A 21534-nucleotide genomic window follows, 5' to 3' on the forward strand; every position below is an offset into this window, starting at 1 on the left:
TCCCTTGTAAGATAGGCCAGGATTCTATTAGTCGGAGTATTGGGTCCAGAGATAGATTAAATAGGATCGGGGAGAGGGGACAGCCCTGTCTCGTCCCTCTGTGCATTTGGATTGGTGCGCTCTTGGTGCCGTTTATTAATAATGAAGTCTTCGGGATGGTATAGAGGAATTTCACTAAGTTTATAAAGTGTGGGCCAAAGGAATAAGTTGATAGTGTTTTGAATAAAAAGGGCCATGACACAGTGTCGAACGCCTTATGGGCATCAAGGCTTAAAAGCATGTGTGGGGCATTCGGGTTGTGGTTAGAGGCAATTACCGAGGCAATAGCCGTTCGTATGCCCTTGACCGACTGTCTTCCCGCTACGAACCCCATTTGCGTAGGTGAGATTATGTCTGTGAAGAATGATTGTATTCTGGTCGCCATAATTTTTGATAAGAGTTTTAAATCTACATTCAAAAGAGTAATGGGGCGATATGAATCTAGTTTTGTGGGGTCACGACCCGGCTTAGGTATGAGGGTCGTGTAAGCTTCGTTAAAGGAGGGGTATAAGGGCTGAGACTTGTGTATAGACTGGAAAAGTTCAAGTAATATCGGGGTGATGTCTGGCTGGAGCATTTTATAGTATTCCCCGGAAAACCCGTCCGGCCCAGGGGATTTGTTAGAGTGCAGGGATGTAATGGCTTGAGATATCTCTTCTGCCGTGATGTCTTTGTCTAACATTTCTATTTGTGATTGAGAGAGGGATGGTAGAGTGGTCTCATGGAATAACTGATCTATTCGTGCGTGTTCCGGGGGTTCGGCTGAGTATAATGTGGTGTAGAAGGTTTGGAAGGCATTAACTATATCACATGTTTTTGTTAAGAGAGGAGAATTATCAAATTGCTTTATGTGTGTGACATGGCTCCTGCGCTGGAAAGGCTTGGCCAGGTTTGCAAGCAAGCGCCCTGTACGATTACCCCATCTATAATATTTATTTTTTGTATAATCAAGATGTTTCTGAGCCTCTTTGAGCAAAAAGTCGTCTAGAAGACTCTTTGCCTGTTGATAGGCTATGTGATTCTCGTCAGTGGGATTGGAAAGAAATGAGTTGAGGCAGGATTTCATGTTATTGTGGAGCGAGTTGTATTGTGCCTTAGATGTTTTGTTTCGTTTAGCTACATACGCAATTATATGTCCCCTCATTACTGTTTTGGCTGTTTCCCAGAATAATACAGGGGTGTCCCAGTGTTCTATGTTATTATCTACGTAGTCCATCCAATGGTGTTTCAAGTATTGACGAAAATTTTCAGAATGGTATAAGTAGGCAGGGAATCTCCAGGACCTGTGTTGTGGATTTGTAGTAGATATGTTGAGTGACAAAGTTATGGGAGCGTGGTCGGAGACCAGAATGTCCCCTATGTCAGCAGAAGTAACAGAGGAAATTAAGTGGTCTGAGACTAGGATGTAATCGATCCGGGAGAAGGAGCGGTGGACTCCTGATTGGAAGGTGTACGATTGGTCAGTCGGGTGAAATAGTCTCCATGCATCAGTTGTATGTGTCCGAGTTAAGAGATTATTAAATGTTGTCCATATATTAGTGGAGGTAGTCCGTGGGGGGGGAAGCCTGTCTAGCGTCGGGTCCTTAACCGTGTTAAAATCTCCCCCTATAATCAATGAGGAGTGTGCTCTTTGTGCCAGTAATTGGGAAATTTGGTCTAAAAAGTCTGAAGTCTGATTATTGGGGGCGTATATATTTAAGACAGTGAATGCCGAGTCCCCTATTTGGATATCTAGTAAGAGGAATCTGCCCTCTGGGTCTAAAATCGAGTCTGTGACTGAATAGGTCAGGTTTTTGGAGAGGAGTATGGCTACTCCCCTTGATTTGGTGACATAAGGTGCTGAATAGCACTCCGCTATCCATGGTGCGCGTAATGTTGAGTCCTCCCCAGACTTCCAGTGGGTCTCCTGCAATAAAACAATATCTGGGTTGTAGTGTTTCAGGTGATTAATTACCCTCCTTCTCTTTATTGGGGAGTTTAGCCCACATACATTCCAAGATAGTGTTGTAATGGAATGCGCAGGGGGCACATATGGTAAATGTGATGAGTTACTTGGCGTCATCCTATCCCCACCCTGGCGATGCCTATAAAAAAGAGGGAACACATGTGGGGTGACCCTCCATCCCAGCCAGTGGGGGGCCACTGAGTTTCAAAGAACACTCTTAATCTCGTATGTGCTATGCATGTCACAAACATTCTTATTTCAAGTACAGCAATATTTGTGAAATCCTGTTTTCTTATTGGTAAATAACACCTTGATAACATTTTCCATATTTTCCAAACCAAACATCGATGGTGGGTCCTGATTGGGTCATCAGGGCCGACCAAGCATATAGGAAAAGATAACAGTAACAATATACCTAACCATGGTAGTTTTAACATTTTTACAATCTAGCATCAAGGAAGACAATAGATAAATGACAATAAAGTAGTAAAAATACCTAAGTTTCCACTGGTGAACTAGGAGATCTCATTGACGGCATAAGGTGTGCCTTTGCAGCGTCTGGATCATCAAATAGTAGGGTTCTCCCACCATCTGTCACCCTCAGTCTAGCTGGGTATAATAATGCAAATCTCTTGTGAGAATCTACCAAGAACTTGCACACTGCAGAAAAAGCTTTGCGTTTCTGGGCTACCGCCACAGAAAAATCCTGGAAGATTAGAATGCGATTACCATCAATCGTCAATTGCTCCTGTTTCTTATAAGCACGTAATATTGATTCTTTTGTTCTAAAATCAAGATACCGTGCTATTACCGGTCTAGGACGTGCATTAGGGTCTGTTTTTTCTGGCCCTATTCTATGTACTCGTTCTATCTGAGGGAATTCGACATCATCTGATAGATCTAGGACCAGCAACAATTTGGAGGTAAGATAGTCTGACAACATATTAGGCTTAACCTGTTCTGGGATACCTATGAACCGGAGGTTATTCCTCCGATTCCTGTTCTCCAAGTCTTCAATTTTGTCCTGAAGTTCCTGCAATATGGAGTTTGTGGTCTCTGAGGAGGTATGTATGTTGTGGACTGAATCTTCCACATCACTCACTCTCTGCTCAAGATCAGAAATGCGGGTGGTGTGGGCTGCAACCTCCCTGACCGTGGCCTGGAAGGAAGTTTTAAATTCATCCAATTTTCTGTCAATATGGGGCATTAAGACTGCCAGGATTTCCTGGGCTGTGGATGAAGAGCCTGTTTGACTATCTGAGGGAGGGTCAACTAGTGGGGGGTTCGGTTCTTCAGTTGGTTGTGAAGAGTGGGGAGTTGGGGGTGTTTGTTTAGTACTTTTGTTGCGGCCCATTCTGCTTTCCTCTAACGGTAAAGATGGGCGTGGGCGTGATGGGGACAGGAATCTGTCCATTAACCAGAGACCGTGTTGAACGAAGTGTAATACAAATTAACAATTTTGAGCAATTCCGGTCGTGGATGTGGTATCTATGCACTTATCCTAATTATCACCGAGTATCTGGCTCACCAGTGGGAATCAGTGGCAGAGACAATCAATATTTACTTAGTCATAGTATAATCAGTTTTTGCTTCCCCTTACTAGATATAGCTGGTTACATATTGACCTTATAACCTTAACTATTTATCAATGTAAATACTACCAGCAAATTATGCGAGTGAATAAGCAGTCTTGTATATATCAGCCTTGGAGGGTGGTACCGTTTTCCAATCAAAAAATGTAAAACAAAATTAAGCAGGTTTAGTGGTAACTAGCATAAACGAGTCCAAATCAGTGCCCAATCATCAGTGAGTGTCAATGTTGTAATATCTGCGTATGCTATATATGAGACAATAATCTCTAATATCAATCAAGGTATTGGGCACTGTTTTGGCAAGACTGGACTAGGTTCAAACTCTACCACAAGGTGTCAGCAGTGAACTAAGAGTCACGTTGCCTTCATCACATCTATAGAGTAAGATATGTAAGCAAAATAAAAGGACGATTTTGACCTTATTTTACACTAAACCTGGTATTTCTGTGTTTGCCAAATCGCCTGTAGGAGAAAAATAGTGTTTAGAAACAGAGATTATGGTGAGCAAACCTCAAAGGAGAAAAAATTATGCTTATAATCTCTATAATATCAGTCTCTGTGTGTGAGGGATGACCTCCAGAGAGTGGAGGGATGCCTCGTCAATTGCTCAGTCCTTTCCAATATATGTTGCAGCCTAGAGTCTCTTGGCCAAGTTAGAGAAGGGGAGAAAAATAGGTAGCCCAGGTCCCCATTCCGATCTATCAGGTGGGGCTGCAGCAAAGAACGGGGGGGTTACTACACAGGTGCAATGTTCTGCAGTGATCAGGGCATTCAGGTCTTCTCAGGGGCAGTCACTCTGTGTGATTGAACCTTATAAAAGCGAAAAAGGGGGGTTCGAGAGTGGCCACACTAATATCTCCTCCCAGTTTCAATCTTTAAAGGTAGAAAAATGCAGGGTCTCTTTGTCAAGGCAGTTCACTGCGTAATTACAGCGATGCTTGTATTGGGGGGAGGGGGAGAGTGCGGATTAGTAAATGGCTCCTAATCAGCTGGGCAGAGGGATTAAAGGAGAAAGGAGGGGAGTCTCCAGCAGGGCTTAGGTAATAGTAGACTAAGGTCTGCGGGGGCACACAGTACTTTGTGGCAAGTGTAGAAAGGAGGAAAAGTCTCCAGCCAGGTGTTGATAGTAGTAGGTAGGGGTCTGCCGGGGCACGCTGTCTGTAGCAGCAAGTGGAGAAGGGGGAGAAGTCTCCAGCAGTCTCTGGCAGGGCTCTGGTGGTAGTAGACTGGAATCTGTGGGGGCGCACAGTATATTGCGGCAGATGAAAAAAAAAGGGGGGAGAAGTCTCCAGCAGGGCTCTGGTGGTGATATGCTGGGGTCTGCGGAGGCGTGCAGTTTATAGCGGCAGTTGGTGGGGTCCCCGAATTGGCTTCCCAACCGCCAGCACGTGGGGGGCAGAGTGCGGGCCGGTCGCCGCTGTTAGGGAGAGGTGGTGTCGGCGGTTACCTGTCAGGGGTGTGTGTTCACATCCCCTGATCGCGTCTCCGTTCGGCGTCCTCGACTCCGGCCTCTGGCTTCGTCTGTCGCGCTGGAGAGGGTTTCAGCGCGGCTGGTTCTCAGCGTGGAGTACGCAGGCCTGGGGCGACGGGGATGCGCCGGCGCGTCCTCCGCGGCTGTCAGCAGCGTTCCCAGCCGCTTCTTGGCGATCCTCCCTCCGCCGTCTCCCAGTCGCTTCAGGCGGCGGCAAGCTGTCAGGTCCCCGGGCGCTGTTGGCGGGTAGGACGAGAGGGGGGTATATCGCCGCGGGCCTCCCGGTCTCCACTCCTCCGAGTCACTCACGAGGCAGCCCTGATTCGGGCCCGACTCCGGTGTCCGTGAGGGCTCCACTGGTGTCGCTGCTCCAAAATACTCGGCTTGTCTTGATGCCCTAGTGGTGGGGATCTTGTTGCTGTCGCTGGAAGGGGTGTAGGGCGCCGATTGAAGGGTGGATGGAGCTGGATGGAGCCCGTTTGAGCGGAGCTCAGCTAAAATGTGGCCATCTTGGATGCGCCACGCACCGGAAGTCTCTTAAACAAAATATTTAACGTTTTTAGTTTTCTTTAGTTTTCTTGTGTTTGGGCCTGATTCATAGTTGCAAGCACAGCAAATAAGCACACAGATTGGCAAAAACATACTGCACTGCAGGTGGGGCTGATATAACATGTGCAGAGAGATTTAGATTTTAGTGGGTTCTAATTTTCTGTGCAGGATAAATATTCGCTACTTTTGCATGTTAGCTGGTATTACATTTCTGCTGCAGTTTAGTTTGTTTTCAGTTGGAACCAGGAGCGTTATGAGAGGAGGCCCCTCCTCTCTGCCAGCAGCAGAGCAGCACTGTACTGCACTATAGAGTCTGAGCACTAGAGGGCTGGAACTCTAATGTGCATGATCAGATATCTGTAAAAATGGCCGCCATTTTTCGGGTGATTTCTGCAGAACTGCTGTCTTCATCGTGGGAATCCAGGAGGGAAAGTATTAATAGAATACCCCACTGTTTTGAACACCTCCCACCCAAAATGAACTCTCTGGAACTTGTTCTAGTTCTTAGCACGTCGTGTCCTTCAAACTTCTAGCAGCATTGTCATTGTATTTTATTCGATATTAGTTACATGATGTAATCATCATTATTTAATGTGATTTATGTCAAATTTATGTCAAAATGTCAGATTTCTATATAATATATTTTAGGAAAATAATAAAATAAAGCTGTCTAACATTGCTGTCAAATTGTTTTTATTTGACGATAATTTTTTTAACCATTCTACGGTGGCATTCCGATGTTTGCCACCATGAAATGGAAAACATTCAATGGTTTTCCGATGTTTGCACTGGGTCCCATTCCATATGATGGTGGTCTTCCGATGTCGATCCCTCCTATAGTCCTAAGTGTCATCTCTATTGAATCTAGGCACTTACAAGGAGTATACAGATTTCCTCATTTGTAAAACAAAATTTTTTTATTGGTGACTAACACAAAAGCAGAGCCCCAGACTCCGAGGCTGCATATCTGTCGTCAGGAGCCTACGCCAGAGCACCGGGCAGATTTCCTGGGCCTCACTCATCCTCTCGGAGCGAACTGGAGGTTGCTTAGAACTGTACCAGTGACAGCACCACATCTCCTGCAACCTCCAGGGTGTTAATAAACTGCAGATGCTGGAATCGATGGACGTATTCACAGAACGGTTGTCCATTCACAAATATCTTGAAACGCCCATTGCCGGTGCGGATGGAGACCTGGAAGGACAGAAAGTAATAATGTAAGTCATGTATAGGAGAAAGGGGCATCCTGTCAGCCAAAGCGGCCCAAACCTCTCTCCATCACCTCTGATTGCCCCGCCCCCCTCCCAACTACATTTGGAAATTAAATAAAGTTGTAATGACAAAAAAAAACAGAGCTCTCAGATCTGCTGGGATCACCCCCCCTCCCCCCTTTGTCTGTGGACTCACATTACCCATATACTTACATCAAAGTACTGCCCTTGCACAAAGGGGTTAAATGATGTCTGTCTCTCCTCAGATCCCCAGGCTCCCCCGAGCTTGCTGTTCCTCACCACCACGTTCTCATTTACACGGACATTGAAGTGTAGAGCTGTGTCTCCTGATGAGGTGTTAAAGTTAATGTGGAACCTGGAAGGAGAGAGTAGATTATTACCACACAGCAATAATTGTCACTTAGGGCCTTATTCGAGTTCACTCTTTCAGACAAAATCCTTCTTAGATGGACAAAACCATGTGCACTGCAGGGGGCAGATGTAACTTGTGCAGATCTAATTAGATTTGGGTGGGGTTTTACTTCAAAGTGAGATCTATATTGCAGTGTTAAAATAAAGCAGCCAGTATTTACCCTGCAAAGAATCACCAAAAAATCACCAAATCTATTTCTATCTGCACATGTTACATCTGCCCCCCTGCAGTGCACATGGTTTTGTCCATCTAAGAAGGATTTTGTCAGAAAGAGTGAACTCGAATAAGGCCCTTAATGATGGGATTTCATATAGGAAAGGACAGAAGTAGCCAATACAGTACATACATGCCTACAGAACATTTCAGGGAGATTTCTTACCTAGAATTTTACCTATGAGCACAGTGGTAAAGTGGGCGGACATTGCCTGAGAGGCGGGCCATAAACTGACCTCATCAAATGCAGATGAGCCCCCAAGTAATTATAGTCTAGCACATTATTTGAAAATTGATGTAGCCATAGGGATCATAGGGGTAAATTCTATGCAGAACGATGTGGATAGCACCATTCTAATCAGTACGCTGCTAGGACAGAGGTGACCAGTATTTAGTTGTGAGTACTGGCATTTTCCGACTTAAGAGCCTTCTGCGATGCTCTTTGCATTGTGCTAGGGTACAAAACAGTGTTACAATGCAGAGGATGATAGAGCTGGGTAATAATGTGCAACAGCACAGGGGATGATAGAGCCAGGTAATGTGTCACAATGCAGAGGATGATAGAGCCAGATAATAATGTGCCGCAGTGCATGGGGATAATAGGTAATGTGTCACAGTGCAGAGGATGATGGAGCTAGGTACTAATGTGCAACAGCATAGGGGATGATAGAGCAGAGTATGATAGAGCCAGATTATAATGTTCCACAGTGCAGAGGATGATGGAACTGGGTAATAATGTGCAACAGCACAGAAGATGATAGAGCCAGATAATAATGTTCCACAGTGCAGAGGATGATAGAGCTGGGTAATAATGTGAAACAGTACAGGGAATGATAGAGCCAGGTAATGTGTCACAGTGCAGAGGATAATAGAGCTGGGTAATAATGTGCAACAACACAAGGGATGATAGAGCAGAGGATGATAGAGGCAGATAATAATGTTCCACAGTGCAGAGGATGATAGAGCTGGGTAATAATGTGCAGCAGTACAGGGGATGATAGAACCAGTTAATGTGTCACATTGCAGGAGATGATAGAGTTGTGTAATAATGGATCGCAGTCCAGAAGATGATAGAGCTGGGTAATAATCTGCCGGTATGCAGGGGATGATAGAGCTGGGTAATAATGTGAAAGAACAAGACTAGTTTATAACATGCAGGCATTGAGAGAGATAATAAGCTGGTCATTAGTACTGGAGGATTGTACTGAATATATCGACGCTAATTAACAGAGATCTCTAGTACCCTGTAAGAGGTTATGTAAAATATTTGGAGGGTCACTTACCTCTTTCCCCCCTGTGGTATAAAACCTCTCACCACAAATGTTCTCTTGGGTGACACCCCATCAGGTATGGTTCCAAAGTAAGGCACTGGCTGTGATGAAATATACAGGGAGTGTCAGGAGATAGAGAGGCACGGGGGTTTATTTACTAAGATGGGGCTCGGAGTTCTATTTCAGGCAGGATGTTGCTATGGGCAACCAATCAGAGACTATTATCTTCTAGATGGTGTTAAATAAATAAGAAGTAGATTCTTATTGGTTGCTATGGGCAACATCCCATCTGAAATAGAACTCTCATCTTAGTAAATTTGCCCCACATACTGATACATTACAGAGAGACAGACAGTGACACCAAGGGGTAATTCACTAAAATGGGAGTTCTATTGAAGATAGTATTTTGCCCATAGCAACTAATCAGATCAAATATATATATATATATATATATATATATATATATATATATATATATATATATTATCTTCTATAAGGTGATAAATAAGAAGCATAATCTGATTGGTTTCTATGGGCAACATCCCAACTTCAATGGAACTCTCATCTAAATTTACCCCTGCAGAGAATGCACTGAGAGACAGTCACAGAGCTGCACAGAGATACACAGAAACAGGACAGAGACACACAGAAATGGGACAGAGATACACAGAAACGGGACAGAGATACACAGAAACGGAACAGAGATACACAGAAACGGGACAGAGACACACAGAAACAGGACAGAGATACACAGAAACGGGACAGAGATACACAGAAACGGGACAGAGATACACAGAAACGGGACAGAGACACACAGAAACAGGACAGAGATACACAGAAACGGGACAGAGACATACAGAAACGGGACAGAGACACACAGAAACAGGACAGAGATACAGAGAAACAGGACAGAGACACACAGAAACAGGACAGAGATGCACAGAAACAGGACAGATATGCACAGAAACAGGACAGATATACACAGAAACAGGACAGAGATACACAGAAACAGGACAGAGATGCACAGAAACAGGACAGAGATACACAGAAACAGGACAGAGATACACAGAAACAGGACAGAGATACACACAAACAGGACAGAGATACACCGAAACAGGACAGAAACAGAACAGAGACACACAGAAACAGGACAATGTGAGACCCTGGCATGACTTTTGTCTACTGACCGGGTTATAGACGGGTCCTCCCATTACCTGTCAGGATAAGAAATAATATATTACTAAATGTAGCCAACACAACCCATCATACACAAATAACAATCCTATGTGAATAACGTGGAGCTCACACTCATCTGTACTCTATACTTGTACTGTATATGTAATAGAGTGATATAAGCCCTGCCCGTTACGCCAAAGTGTCTCGTTCTCTCTTACAAATCCCAAGGTTTAATCACATGGCTGCTGCTTAGTAAAGCTGTGATCTGCATTTTATCTATGTCTGTGTCCTGATGGGAGAATAGTGCATTTGTACAATAGCCCTCGGAATACAGCAGACCAGACGCCAAAAGCAGGGTTTTCCTATAACTGTAAAATGAGCCAAGGAAACACATTTACATACATATATGTTATGGTGTACTTACAGGTAGGGTCATGGACGGGTATCCTGGCAGAGGCACTGCCTAGAAAGAAAGAGATGAATCACTATGTCAATGTGTTCAGTAACTCCAAAGATGCAGCAATGATATCCCAATATGTGGTCTGTCTATCTCCCCTAATAACTCTCCCATATGTACTTACCCCTCCAGAAGGGAAGGAAGGAGCCATCATCGGAGCCTGCAATTAAAATTAGCATGGTCAGACAGAAGTTCACACTCATGACAGTCAGTACTTTCTTTATAACACCAGTAGAATCCGGTATTCTTTAGATTATCACCGTCTGCATTCCGAGGCAAGATTCTACTTATTCCTACCTATCTCCTCTCAGTACCCAATATAATCCTTTACCAAAGGCACCCTATATATTTCTTCAATGAGTAGCATGTGCCTTCCCCACATATCTCAACACAAATTCATTAGCATGTTTATTTTCCAGGTCTCTCTTTTATCTATCTCCTCCATCGGTCACTTGCATGTTCCCCTTCCATCTATCTCCTTCCAGAGTCACCAGCATATTCCCCTTCCATCTATCTTCTCCCACAGTCACCAGCATGTTCCCCTTCCATCTATCTCCCCCCACAGTCACCAGCATGTTCACCTTCCATCTATCTCCTCCCACAGTCACCAGCATGTTCCCCTTCCATCTATCTCCTCCCACAGTCACCAGCATGTTCACCTTCCATCTATCTCCTCCCACAGTCACCAGCATGTTCCCCTTCCATCTATCTCTTCCCACAGTCACCAGCATGTTCACCGTCCATCTATCTCCTCCCACAGTCACCAGCATGTTCCCCTTCCATCTATCTCCTCCCACAGTCACCAGCATGTTCCCCTTCCATCTATCTCCTCCCACAGTCACCCAGGGCAGCCGAGAGGAATGCCGGGCCCCGGTAAAAAATTTGGGGTGTGGGCACCTCCCACACTTGGGCCACTCCCCCAAAATGTTTAGAGGAGGGTGAAACAAAAACTCTAAAAACGGTAATCTCAGCAGCAGCACACACCTACAGCATGTGCTGTGCTGACCGCAGGCTCAGCATGAGTGTCTCACTGACAGCGTGAGAGGTCATGCTGAGCCTGCTCGGGCCCGGGGCCCCTCCAGCAAGCCTGGGCCCGGGTAATTAGTACCCGCTCCCCCCCCCTCTCGGCTGCCCTGCAGTCACCAGCATGTTCCCCTTCCATCTATCTCTCCCACAGTCACCAGCATGTTCACCTTCCATCTATCTCCTCCCACAGTCACCAGCATGTTCCTCTTCCATCTATCTCCTCCCACAGTCACCAGCATGTTCCCCTTCCATCTATCTCCTCCCACAGTCACCAGCATGTTCACCTTCCATCTATCTCCTCCCACAGTCACCAGCATGTTCCCCTTCCATCTATCTTCTCCCACAGTCACCAGCATGTTCACTGTCCATCTATCTCCTCCCACAGTCACCAGCATGTTCACCTTCCATCTATCTCCTCCCACAGTCACCAGCATGTTCCTCTTCCATCTATCTCCTCCCACAGTCACCAGCATGATCTCCTTTACTCAATCTCCTCCCATGATCACCAGTATGTTCCCCTTCCATCTATCTCCTCCCACAGTCACCAGCATGTTCACCTTCCATCTATCTCCTCCCACAGTCACCAGCATGATCTCCTTTACTTAATCTCCTCCCATGATCACCAGAAGGTTCCCTTCCAGCTATCTCCTTCCAAAGTCATCAGCATGTTCCTCTTCCATCTATCTCCTCCCACAGTCACCAGCATGATCTCCTTTAATCAATCTCCTCCCATGATCACCAGAAGGTTCCCTTCCAGCTATCTCCTCCCAGAGTCATCAGCCTGTTCCCCTTCCATCTATCTACTCCCACAGTCACCAACATGATCTCCTTTATTCAATCTCCTCCCATGATCACCAGGTTTCCTTCCATCTATCGCCTCCCAGAGTCATCAGCATGTTCCCCTTCCATCTATCTCCTCCCACAGTCACCAGCATGTTCACCTTCCATCTATCTCCTCCCACAGTCACCAGCATGTTCCCCTTCCATCTATCTCCTCCCACAGTCACCAGCATGTTCCCCTTCCATCTATCTCCTCCCACAGTCACCAGCATGTTCACCGTCCATCTATCTCCTCCCACAGTCACCAGCATGTTCCCCCCCTTCCATCTATCTCCTCCCACAGTCACCAGCATGTTCCCCTTCCATCTATCTCCTCCCACAGTCACCAGCATGTTCCCCTTCCATCTATCTCCTCCCACAGTCACCAGCATGTTCACCTTCCATCTATCTCCTCCCACAGTCACCAGCATGTTCCTCTTCCATCTATCTCCTCCCACAGTCACCAGCATGTTCACCTTCCATCTATCTCCTCCCACAGTCACCAGCATGTTCACCGTCCATCTATCTCCTCCCACAGTCACCAGCATGATCTCCTTTACTCAATCTCCTCCCATGATCACCAGTATGTTCCCCTTCCATCTATCTCCTCCCACAGTCACCAGCATGTTCACCTTCCATCTATCTCCTCCCACAGTCACCAGCATGATCTCCTTTACTCAATCTCCTCCCATGATCACCAGAAGGTTCCCTTCCAGCTATCTCCTCCCACAGTCACCAGCATGTTCCTCATCCATCTATCTCCTCCCACAGTCACCAGCATGATCTCCTTTAATCAATCTCCTCCCATGATCACCAGAAGGTTCCCTTCCAGCTATCTCCTCCCAGAGTCATCAGCATGTTCCCCTTCCATCTATCCCCTTCCACAGTCTCCAGCATGTTCCCCATATGTTCCTCTCCCCTCTGTAAGTATGATCCTCTTTTGTCAGTTTTGCTTTCCTCAGTTGGCAGCTTTCACTTCTCATTCCAAGTGCTCCTCACCTCAGACATTAGAATGTACTAATTTTGAACTTATATAGCAGAGGTTCACTCACCCCTCCTCCAACAATGGTCACAGAATGTAGTTTCACGTCTCCGTCCACAACCAGAGAATCCACCCGTTGTACAGGAATCCTATGGCGATACTCAAAGAATGCAGATCCATTCACGCTTACCTACATGGAGACAAAGGACAGTCAATATTACCAAAGGAGAGGAGTCTAGCCAGGTAGCTTAGTGACCCGCTTTGGAATCTTTCATAGATGCATATGGGTTGAATATGAGTTACCTATAGTCAAAATACCAACCACTCTTGGCTGATGGTCAAAATACAGACATGGTTAAAAAAGTGACATTTAAAATGCTGACATGATCAAAATGCCAACATTTAAAATGTTGACTGGTGGAAAAGTAGACATGACTTTGTTTACTTTTGTGGGTTCTATATCCACATAAAGGTGTACTGCATCCCCTCGCATGGCTCACTGCGCTCCCCGTCCGCGTCCACTAGGATGCTAAAGTATGAGCAAGTTGGATTCAAAGTAAAAATTATGACCCTTTGCCCCGTCGAGATTTTAAATGTCGGTATAGAAACATAGAAACATAGAATTTGAGGGCAGATAAGAACCACTTGGCCCATCTAGTCTGCCCCTTTTTTAAACATGTTACCTCAAACCATATTTGATCCTTATTTTTTTGTAAGGATATCAATATGCCTATCTCAAGCATGTTTACATTGTACTACTGTATTTGCCTCTACCACCTCTGATGGGAGGCTATTCCACTTATCTACTACTCTTTCTGTGAAGTATATCTTCCTCACATTTCCCCTGAATCTTCCTCCCTCTAGTTTCAGTGCATGTCCTCGTGTTCTGCTGCTCCTCTTCCTGTGAAGAATGTCTCCCACCTGTACCTTGTTAAAACCCTTGATATATTTGACAGTTTCTATCATGTCCCCCCTTTCCCTTCTCTGCTCTAAATTATACATATTAAGATCTTTTAGTCTTTCCTGGTACGTTTTGTGATGTAGGCCATGCACCATTTTAGTTGCCCTTCTTTGTACAGTCTCTAATGTATTTATATCCTTCTGGAGATATGGCCTCCAGAACTGAACACAATAGTCTAGGTGAGGTCGTACCAATGACCTATACAGTGGCATTATTACTTCTTTCTTTCTACTGCTGATACCTCTCCCTATGCAACCAAGCATCTGGCTTGCCTTCTTCACTGCTTTGTTACATTGCCTACCTGCTTTTAAGTCCCCTGAAATAGTGACACCTAGATCCCTCTCTTCCTCAGTACTTTCCATTATAGTGCCATTTATACTATATTGAGTCTTTGGATTTCTGAGACCCAAGTGCATGATTTTGCATTTTTTGGCATTAAACTGTAGTTGTCATGCTCTTGACCATTCCTCTAATCTACCTAGATCATCAATCATTTGTTTTACCCCTCCTGGTGTGTCTACCCTGTTGCATACCTTTGTGTCATCTGCAAAAAGGCACATTTTACCCTCATCTCCATTTGCAATATCACCAATAAAGATATTAAAAAGCACCGGTCCAAGTACAGATCCCTGGGGTACTCCACTTGTAACCTTTCCCTCCTTTGACTGTACTCCGTTTACTACAACTCTCTGTTTTCTGTTCTGCAACCACGCTCTTATCCATTCAACTATCTTAGAATCCAATCCCAAGCTTTCAAGTTTATTTAACAGTCTGCGACGTGGGACAGTGTCAAAAGCCTTACTAAAGTCTAGATAAGCTACATCTACAGCCCCACCTTGATCTATTACTTTAGTCACATAATGAACATCGGCATTATGAATGCGTTGGTAGTTTGACTATCGGTCGATGGTGGTCGGTATTTTGACTATAGGTAAATTGACTGCATCCCGGGCATGTATCTGTGTTTAGTGTGTGTGTGTATCAGGGGGTGGGGGGTGGAGTTAATGTTTGTTTGCTCACCTGGAAACCTGAAAGATTGACCAGAAAAACCAACTCAAAGTGAGAATCTTTACGAAAGGGAAACCCGTCTTTCTTTCTCTCCTCACTTCCCCAAGACCCCGATTGGGAAGTATTAAACACGACCGCCTTATCACCAAACCGGGGGTTGAAGTGGAGGGCAATGTCTGATCCACAGGAAAAGTTTACATGGAATCTATCAGATAGATAAAAGCGAGAAATAACATGGAGGCAACCCATTAATGATCATTTTATGTCTGTCTACTGCAGGGTTGCCGACTTTCTTATTCTCCTCCCCGGGAGAAGCCCGGAGAGGAGAGATTCAGTAGCTGCTCAGGGGGCGGAGCTTAAGCGTGACATCACTAAGCCCCGCCCCCATGCTGGTAAACCAGCTAATTCGGTGATCTCCGTGGAGGGGGCGGGGCTAAAATGATGCAATTGTGTCATTTTAGCTCCGCCCCCTCCTCTGAGACCCGAGGATTGCGGCATTTTAATGCCGCGATCCGGGGGACAGCGGGGGTCCCCCCTGAATCCGGGAGGGTTGCCCACCCTTCCGGGGGGCCGGGAGGGAGCCCCGATTTTCGGGAGACTCCCGGAAATTCCGGGAGGGTCGGCAACCCTGGTCTACTGTAAAGCAATATCACATGAAGGCCCCCACACACTAGAACGATTTTTTGGCCGATTGTCCGATTTCCGACTGATCGTCCGATATATCGGCCGACTTTCACTGATATTTACTCTTAAGGTGCCCATACATGCTCCGATGCGGGCGTCCGTTTTGTGCTTAAATAGCACGCATCGCATCGCATGCCTTGTGCATGCGATGTGATGAAAAGCATGTACAAAAAGTATGTGCAGCACATGCTTTTTGTACTGTACGATGAGATGCCGCAGGAGCGCGCATCTCAAAGTACAAAACGGACCCACCGCATCGGAGTGTGAATGGGCACCTTTACCCTGGAATGTATTTATAGTTTCATCCACAGCTGCTTTCTGCATACATAGATTACAATTGTTTCCAACCTATATACTTGTGGGATATATACAGTATTTAAGCCAACCTCTGTGAAGTGGATTTCATAAATGTTTAGAGTTACACATAGTTGCCTAACCTCCTGCATTCTGCAGGAGACTCAATGAAATAGCAGTAATCTCCCTCTCTCCCTCATTAGTCTACCAATCTCCCTCATGTCACCTAGCCCACATTACACTGTTACATCATAGTTACCTCCCCTCCTGCATTCTGCAGGAGACTCCCTGACATAGCAGCAATCTCCCTCCCTCCCTCATTAGTCCAGAAATCTCCCTCATGTCACCTAGCCCACATTACACTGTTACATTTTTTTGGGAAAAAGGAATGAGCGATAGATACATTTACACTGAATCATCAGCGCCATTTCCCAGCACTTTAGTAAGTACAGTAGCTTTTACTAACTGCTTTGGGGCTCATCTACATTTGTATATAAGTAATTTTACAAGATTCCTCCCAGATGTAGCAGTACACACCCATGTTTCTAGGTGCCACGTTCACAATCTGTTTTACAATCTCTCTATATATGGAACTAGACACGCCCTTTGGGTGGAGCATGACACGCCCCCTCAATGGGGTTCTGTGCAAAATTCTATTACCAAATATAATCTCCCTGAAACTAGTTTTCAAAAGTAGGCAAGTATGGACCTGGGTCATGTGATTTTGATATAATCTGGATTACCTGTTAACGCTTTTCGGAATTGAGCCCTGGATGTAAACCGACATCCCGGGGCGTAGACCACCATGGATGGAGCTTCTGTGGGGGATTGACTGCAGGGAGACCGATGGGTGAGAATATGTTAACAAGCAAAACTACTAGAGTCAGAAACACGGTAAATGTACAAGTAAGGGGTCAATTTTTAAAAGAGCAGAGAGAGCATCTTGGTTGCAAGACCCCCCCCCCCCCCCCCCTCAAAAAAAACTTTATCATTATTAGCAACAAGAGTAGAGAAAGGCCCTTATTCAGATCTGATCGCAGTACAAATTTGTTCTCAAAATGGGAAAAACCATGTGCACTGCAGGTGGGGCAGATGTAACATGTATAGAGAGAGTTAGATTTGTGAGAGTTATTTTGTTTCGGTGCAGGGTAAATACTGACTGCATTATTTTTACACTGCAATTTAGATTTCAGTTTCAACACACCCCACCCAAATATAACTCTCTCTGCGCATGTTACATCTGCCCCACCTGCAGTGCACGTGGTTTTGCCCATTTTGAGAACAAATTTGTACTGCGATCAGATCAGAATAAGGGCCAAAGTATGTGTTGGAAAAGTTAGAAGCATTAAATGATATTAATTTAAACAATGCAAGCTCATGCACAATGAATGCAATAACATCATCCACTTGTAATCAGATTATGGAGCAGCTGGTGCAGAATTGCGCACAAGTCCCAGACAATCTCCCCGGCCGAACTTATCCAACTACAAGCTCTCTAGTGTTGTGGCCCCTCCACTTGCAGGTGACCGTGAGCTGGCGTAACTGGGAGCTAATGTGGAGCTCGAGCATAGGAATGTAGGCGTGTAGGTGGAATTGCAGACTACCTAGAGATCCATCCGAGATCTCCTTCACCAGCTATAGGGTAGGTGGAAAGGCGTGCTCATATCGATTACAGTTTCTTCCACAGCTGATAAACACTAACAGGGGAGGTGTGGTCACCTATATTTCCATTAGTGCGATTTTGGCTTTCTTGGGTGTGACTGTGCATCAGCCCCTCTGTGTGCAAGTGGAAATTACTTTTTCATAGCCAGCTATTTAAAAATCAATTTTACTAACTGCCTTCCATTCCCAATATCCGTCCTTCAGAGGATACACTTTTCTGGGAACCTCACCATTCACTATATGTAGCAGGACCCCTTGTTATGTTGCCAAACACACGTGTATGGACGCGCAGGGACTCGCCAGTCATACTGCCCATGTGCATTTAACGGAGGTTATACAAATGTCAAGTAAGATCTAATTCTTGTAGCGTGTGAAGGAGACTTTGGCGTTCGGCTGCCCAGCTGGCGCTGTAGCACAATGTATATAAAGTAATGGTTCCATTCCCCCCTCCAGTCCTGGTCCTAGGCTGCAGCCTGGTTAATCCAGCACTGAGTACACTGAAGGGCAGGGTTATTTAAGGTGGAAATTTAATAAACCTTGGAGAAAGATAAAGTGGAGAGAGATGTACTACCAACCAATCAGCTCCGGACGTACGTTATCACTCCCAAATGTTTCACTTTCCAAGACTTCCCCATAATAATGGATGAAAATACAACACAAAACATCCCATGATTGGTAACAGAATACTAAAGCTACTTATTACAACACATATTGTAAGATTTATCGTTCTTATAGGGTGGACCACTGATCCATCCTTTATTGAATTAACCTATTGTATCTAGTGGATGTCCAATGATACGATTCCATGACGGACGCAGAGCTCTCTAGTGTTGTGGCTCCTCCACTTGCAGCTGACAGGGCGTAACTGGGAGCTAATGTGGAGCTCGAGCATAGGTTGAATCGAATGTAGGCGTGTAAGGATACCTTGTGATGTTGTGCAACGGATCGTCCAGTGCGTATGTCAGATGCGAGGTATCATTATCTTGCACTGACGCATGCTGTGTACCCAGTTAAACTGCAAAGTTGAGTTTAACCCTTTAAGTGCCAACATCTGTGGGCCAGATGTATCAAGCTTCAAAAGTGATAAATTGAAGAGTGATAAACATCCAGCAAATCAGCTCCTACCTGCCACGTCACAGGCTGGGTTTGAAAAATAACAGGCAGGAGCTGATTGGCTGGCGGTTTATCACTCTCCATTTTATCACTTTTTGAAGCTTGATACATCTGGCCCTATGTGAGAAATGTGCAAAATATCCTCTACAAATGCCGGCGTCGCTCACATTTGTTATATAAATTCAAATAAAAAATGTTGTGTAAAAAAAAAAAAAAAAAGATGACATTTCCTATATAAGGTAACATTACAGGTCATTATGGTGAATACAAATGTTTGCTTGCCAATTTCCACACCTATTTTGACAAATGTTCTTGGCACTTAACGGGTTAATAGATAATAAAGTTATCCTCGGAAAAATGATTATATTTTGCAGAAAAGTCGCACTGAGCATTCTGCAGATGATTTCCATTACCGGGGATGTCATTACTGACGTATGGTGACTGTCTGCATTGTCACAGGTTAGGTATAAATTTACTAAATCTTATTAAAATCAGATGATGTTGCTCATATCGGCCAATCAGATAGTGTCTATCTTTTCTCTTTGTTGCATCCTAGAATCTGATTGGTTGGTATGGGCAGCATCGCCTCTTGTCATTTTTAGAAGCTTTAGAAAATGTTCCCCTTAGATTCGGAATAGCTTTCTGAGTAGGAACGTGACTTTTCACTGATAAATATGGTTTACAGATGATAAGTAATAAAGATGGAAGCAGGGTCGCATGGTGGAGGGAGTATCTCACAGACAGAAGGGGGAAGTGGGCACTTACCGGGTTGTAAACTGGCTGGTAGCCCATAGCTGGAACAAATGCCATGTCTGCTGCTTTCTGGTCAGGTTCCCTGGTAGAAGTGCTCAGTACACACAGTAATTTCCTTTTATACACATCTATAACATGGGTATGGCAACCTTTGTCCTTTACACAAGGATGCAGTCATTAATGTGCGGAACCTTTGTCCGTGTCAGACAGGACAGGCATATACACTAGATCTGGGGTAGCCAACCCTAGTCCCCGAGAGCTACCAACAGTGCATGTTTTGCAGGTCTCCTCACAGAGGGGCAGATGTATCATAGCGGCGCGATAAGCGCCGCTATGATACTTCCTGCTTCGCCTCAATAGCGAGGCGAAGCAGGAAGGGACATCGACAAGATGTATTAACATCTTGTCTGCCGAAGCGGGGGAGCGTTAACTCCCCCCTCCGGCGATGTCCCTTTCTGGAGATAGCGCATCAGTTAATCTCCTGTCCCCCGGCCGGCCGCACTGGGCATGCGCGGGATCTCGCTGTTCACGCGAGATCCCCAGCGCAGCCCAGACCTAACAGCAGGGACAGCGCTGTCCCTGCTGTTTAGATAGGGCTTCGCCAGCCTGATGCTGGCGAAGCCAAAGCAGGCTTCGTGCGGAACGGTCAGCGATGCTGACCGTTCATACATTCGGCCTGCTATCATTTTGATAGCAGCGCCGATATGGACAGGGGAGCATAGCGCCCCTGTCCTTTACCGCTTCTCACCTCCTTCATACATGGGGGAGAAGCGGTATCAGTGCACATAACGTGCGCTGATACCCTTCTCCCCCATAATGACCCTTCATACATCTGCCCCAGAATCACAAGTGAGCTAATTAGCTCCATCTGTGGATCTTTTCAAATGTGTCAGTGATTAATGAGTGCAGCTGTGCAGCAGCTAGGTTGTCTGGAAAATGTGCACTGTTGGTAGCTCTCGAGGGCTAGGGTTGGCTACCACTGCACTAGATTATAGGACAGGCAAGCAAAAAAGTCAGAAAACATGCAGAACAAATATAACACACAGCTTTTGTCGCAGACTAGCGGAAATACAGAATTGTAGAAAAGTGACAGAATAAAAGAGAGATCGTCATCAGACCTGCTTGAGGCTGAGGCAGATTTAGCGCTGTTGTCAATGCTTCTCCCCCCTGTGAACATCCTATTTGGATGACTGAGAAGCTCTGACAACACCACAAGGGGCAGATTCGGTCCTGATTGTTGAGCAGCGAATTCGTCCCCTCTGTCGATGGTGGAGGTTTGCGCGTGCGCATAGGCGCTAACGCACATGTGCAAACCTCCGCCACGCTGCCTGTCAATCAGACAGGGAGCGCCATGGCAATTAAAAAAAAAATTCACCAAAGGGGCTTGCTGCCTGGTTAACAGGCAGGGGGTGTTCCAGGGTGGATCCCCGGTGTTTCATGAGCGTGCCCCCCCCCCCCCCCCAAAAAAAAAAACAGTCCGCCCATAGTAATGCTAGGCGGGCCCCAGGAAACAGTGGTTTGGATCTACGAAACCATTGGTTGGCTCTTAGACGCATTTCCAGGTGATGGCAGCATTAGCATATTCTCGTACATTCGCTGCCTACAAATGCGCGGCTGTGAACGCATTAGTGCATGTCAATCTGTCAGGTCCAGAATTCACTCGAAACACTTTTTTTCATTGAATAATTCTTTGAACCTCTGCACCTCTGAGGATTGTGATGAGTGGCCAGCTAGGCATATGGGTGCTGGAGGGGGGGATGGGTAAAAACCAGATCGGACAGAACCCCGGACTGGACAGGCCACAGTCATCAATTTCTGTCATTCCGGAGCTTGTGGTGTCCGGGGAGGGAGGGGGGGGGGGGGGGGGGGGGTTTG

At 45.6% G+C, this 21534-nt stretch overlaps 1 protein-coding gene across 1 annotated transcript in view; it reads right to left on the reverse strand.

Moving 5' to 3' along the window:
• Positions 1-19863, reverse strand: part of LOC146036931 (uncharacterized) — a 69780-nt gene extending 49917 nt beyond the window's left edge. Inside the window, exons 1-13 of the mRNA XM_083160768.1 lie at positions 19672-19863; positions 16875-16963; positions 15166-15358; positions 13255-13374; positions 10482-10517; positions 10325-10363; positions 9912-9938; positions 8737-8825; positions 7021-7183; positions 6649-6790; positions 5045-5511; positions 2940-3143; positions 2631-2690 (exon numbers count right to left, since the gene is read on the reverse strand). Of these exons, the coding sequence (XP_083016894.1) occupies positions 2631-2690; positions 2940-3143; positions 5045-5511; positions 6649-6790; positions 7021-7183; positions 8737-8825; positions 9912-9938; positions 10325-10363; positions 10482-10517; positions 13255-13374; positions 15166-15358; positions 16875-16963; positions 19672-19716 (1674 nt within the window). The 5' untranslated portion in view covers positions 19717-19863. The remainder of the gene's footprint in view (positions 1-2630; positions 2691-2939; positions 3144-5044; positions 5512-6648; positions 6791-7020; positions 7184-8736; positions 8826-9911; positions 9939-10324; positions 10364-10481; positions 10518-13254; positions 13375-15165; positions 15359-16874; positions 16964-19671) is intronic.
• Between the last annotated feature and the right edge of the window lie 1671 nt (positions 19864-21534).

The sequence above is a fragment of the Crinia signifera genome, chromosome 9 (genome assembly GCF_055691185.1).
Source record: "Crinia signifera chromosome 9, ASM5569118v1, whole genome shotgun sequence".
NCBI lineage: Eukaryota > Metazoa > Chordata > Amphibia > Anura > Myobatrachidae > Crinia > Crinia signifera.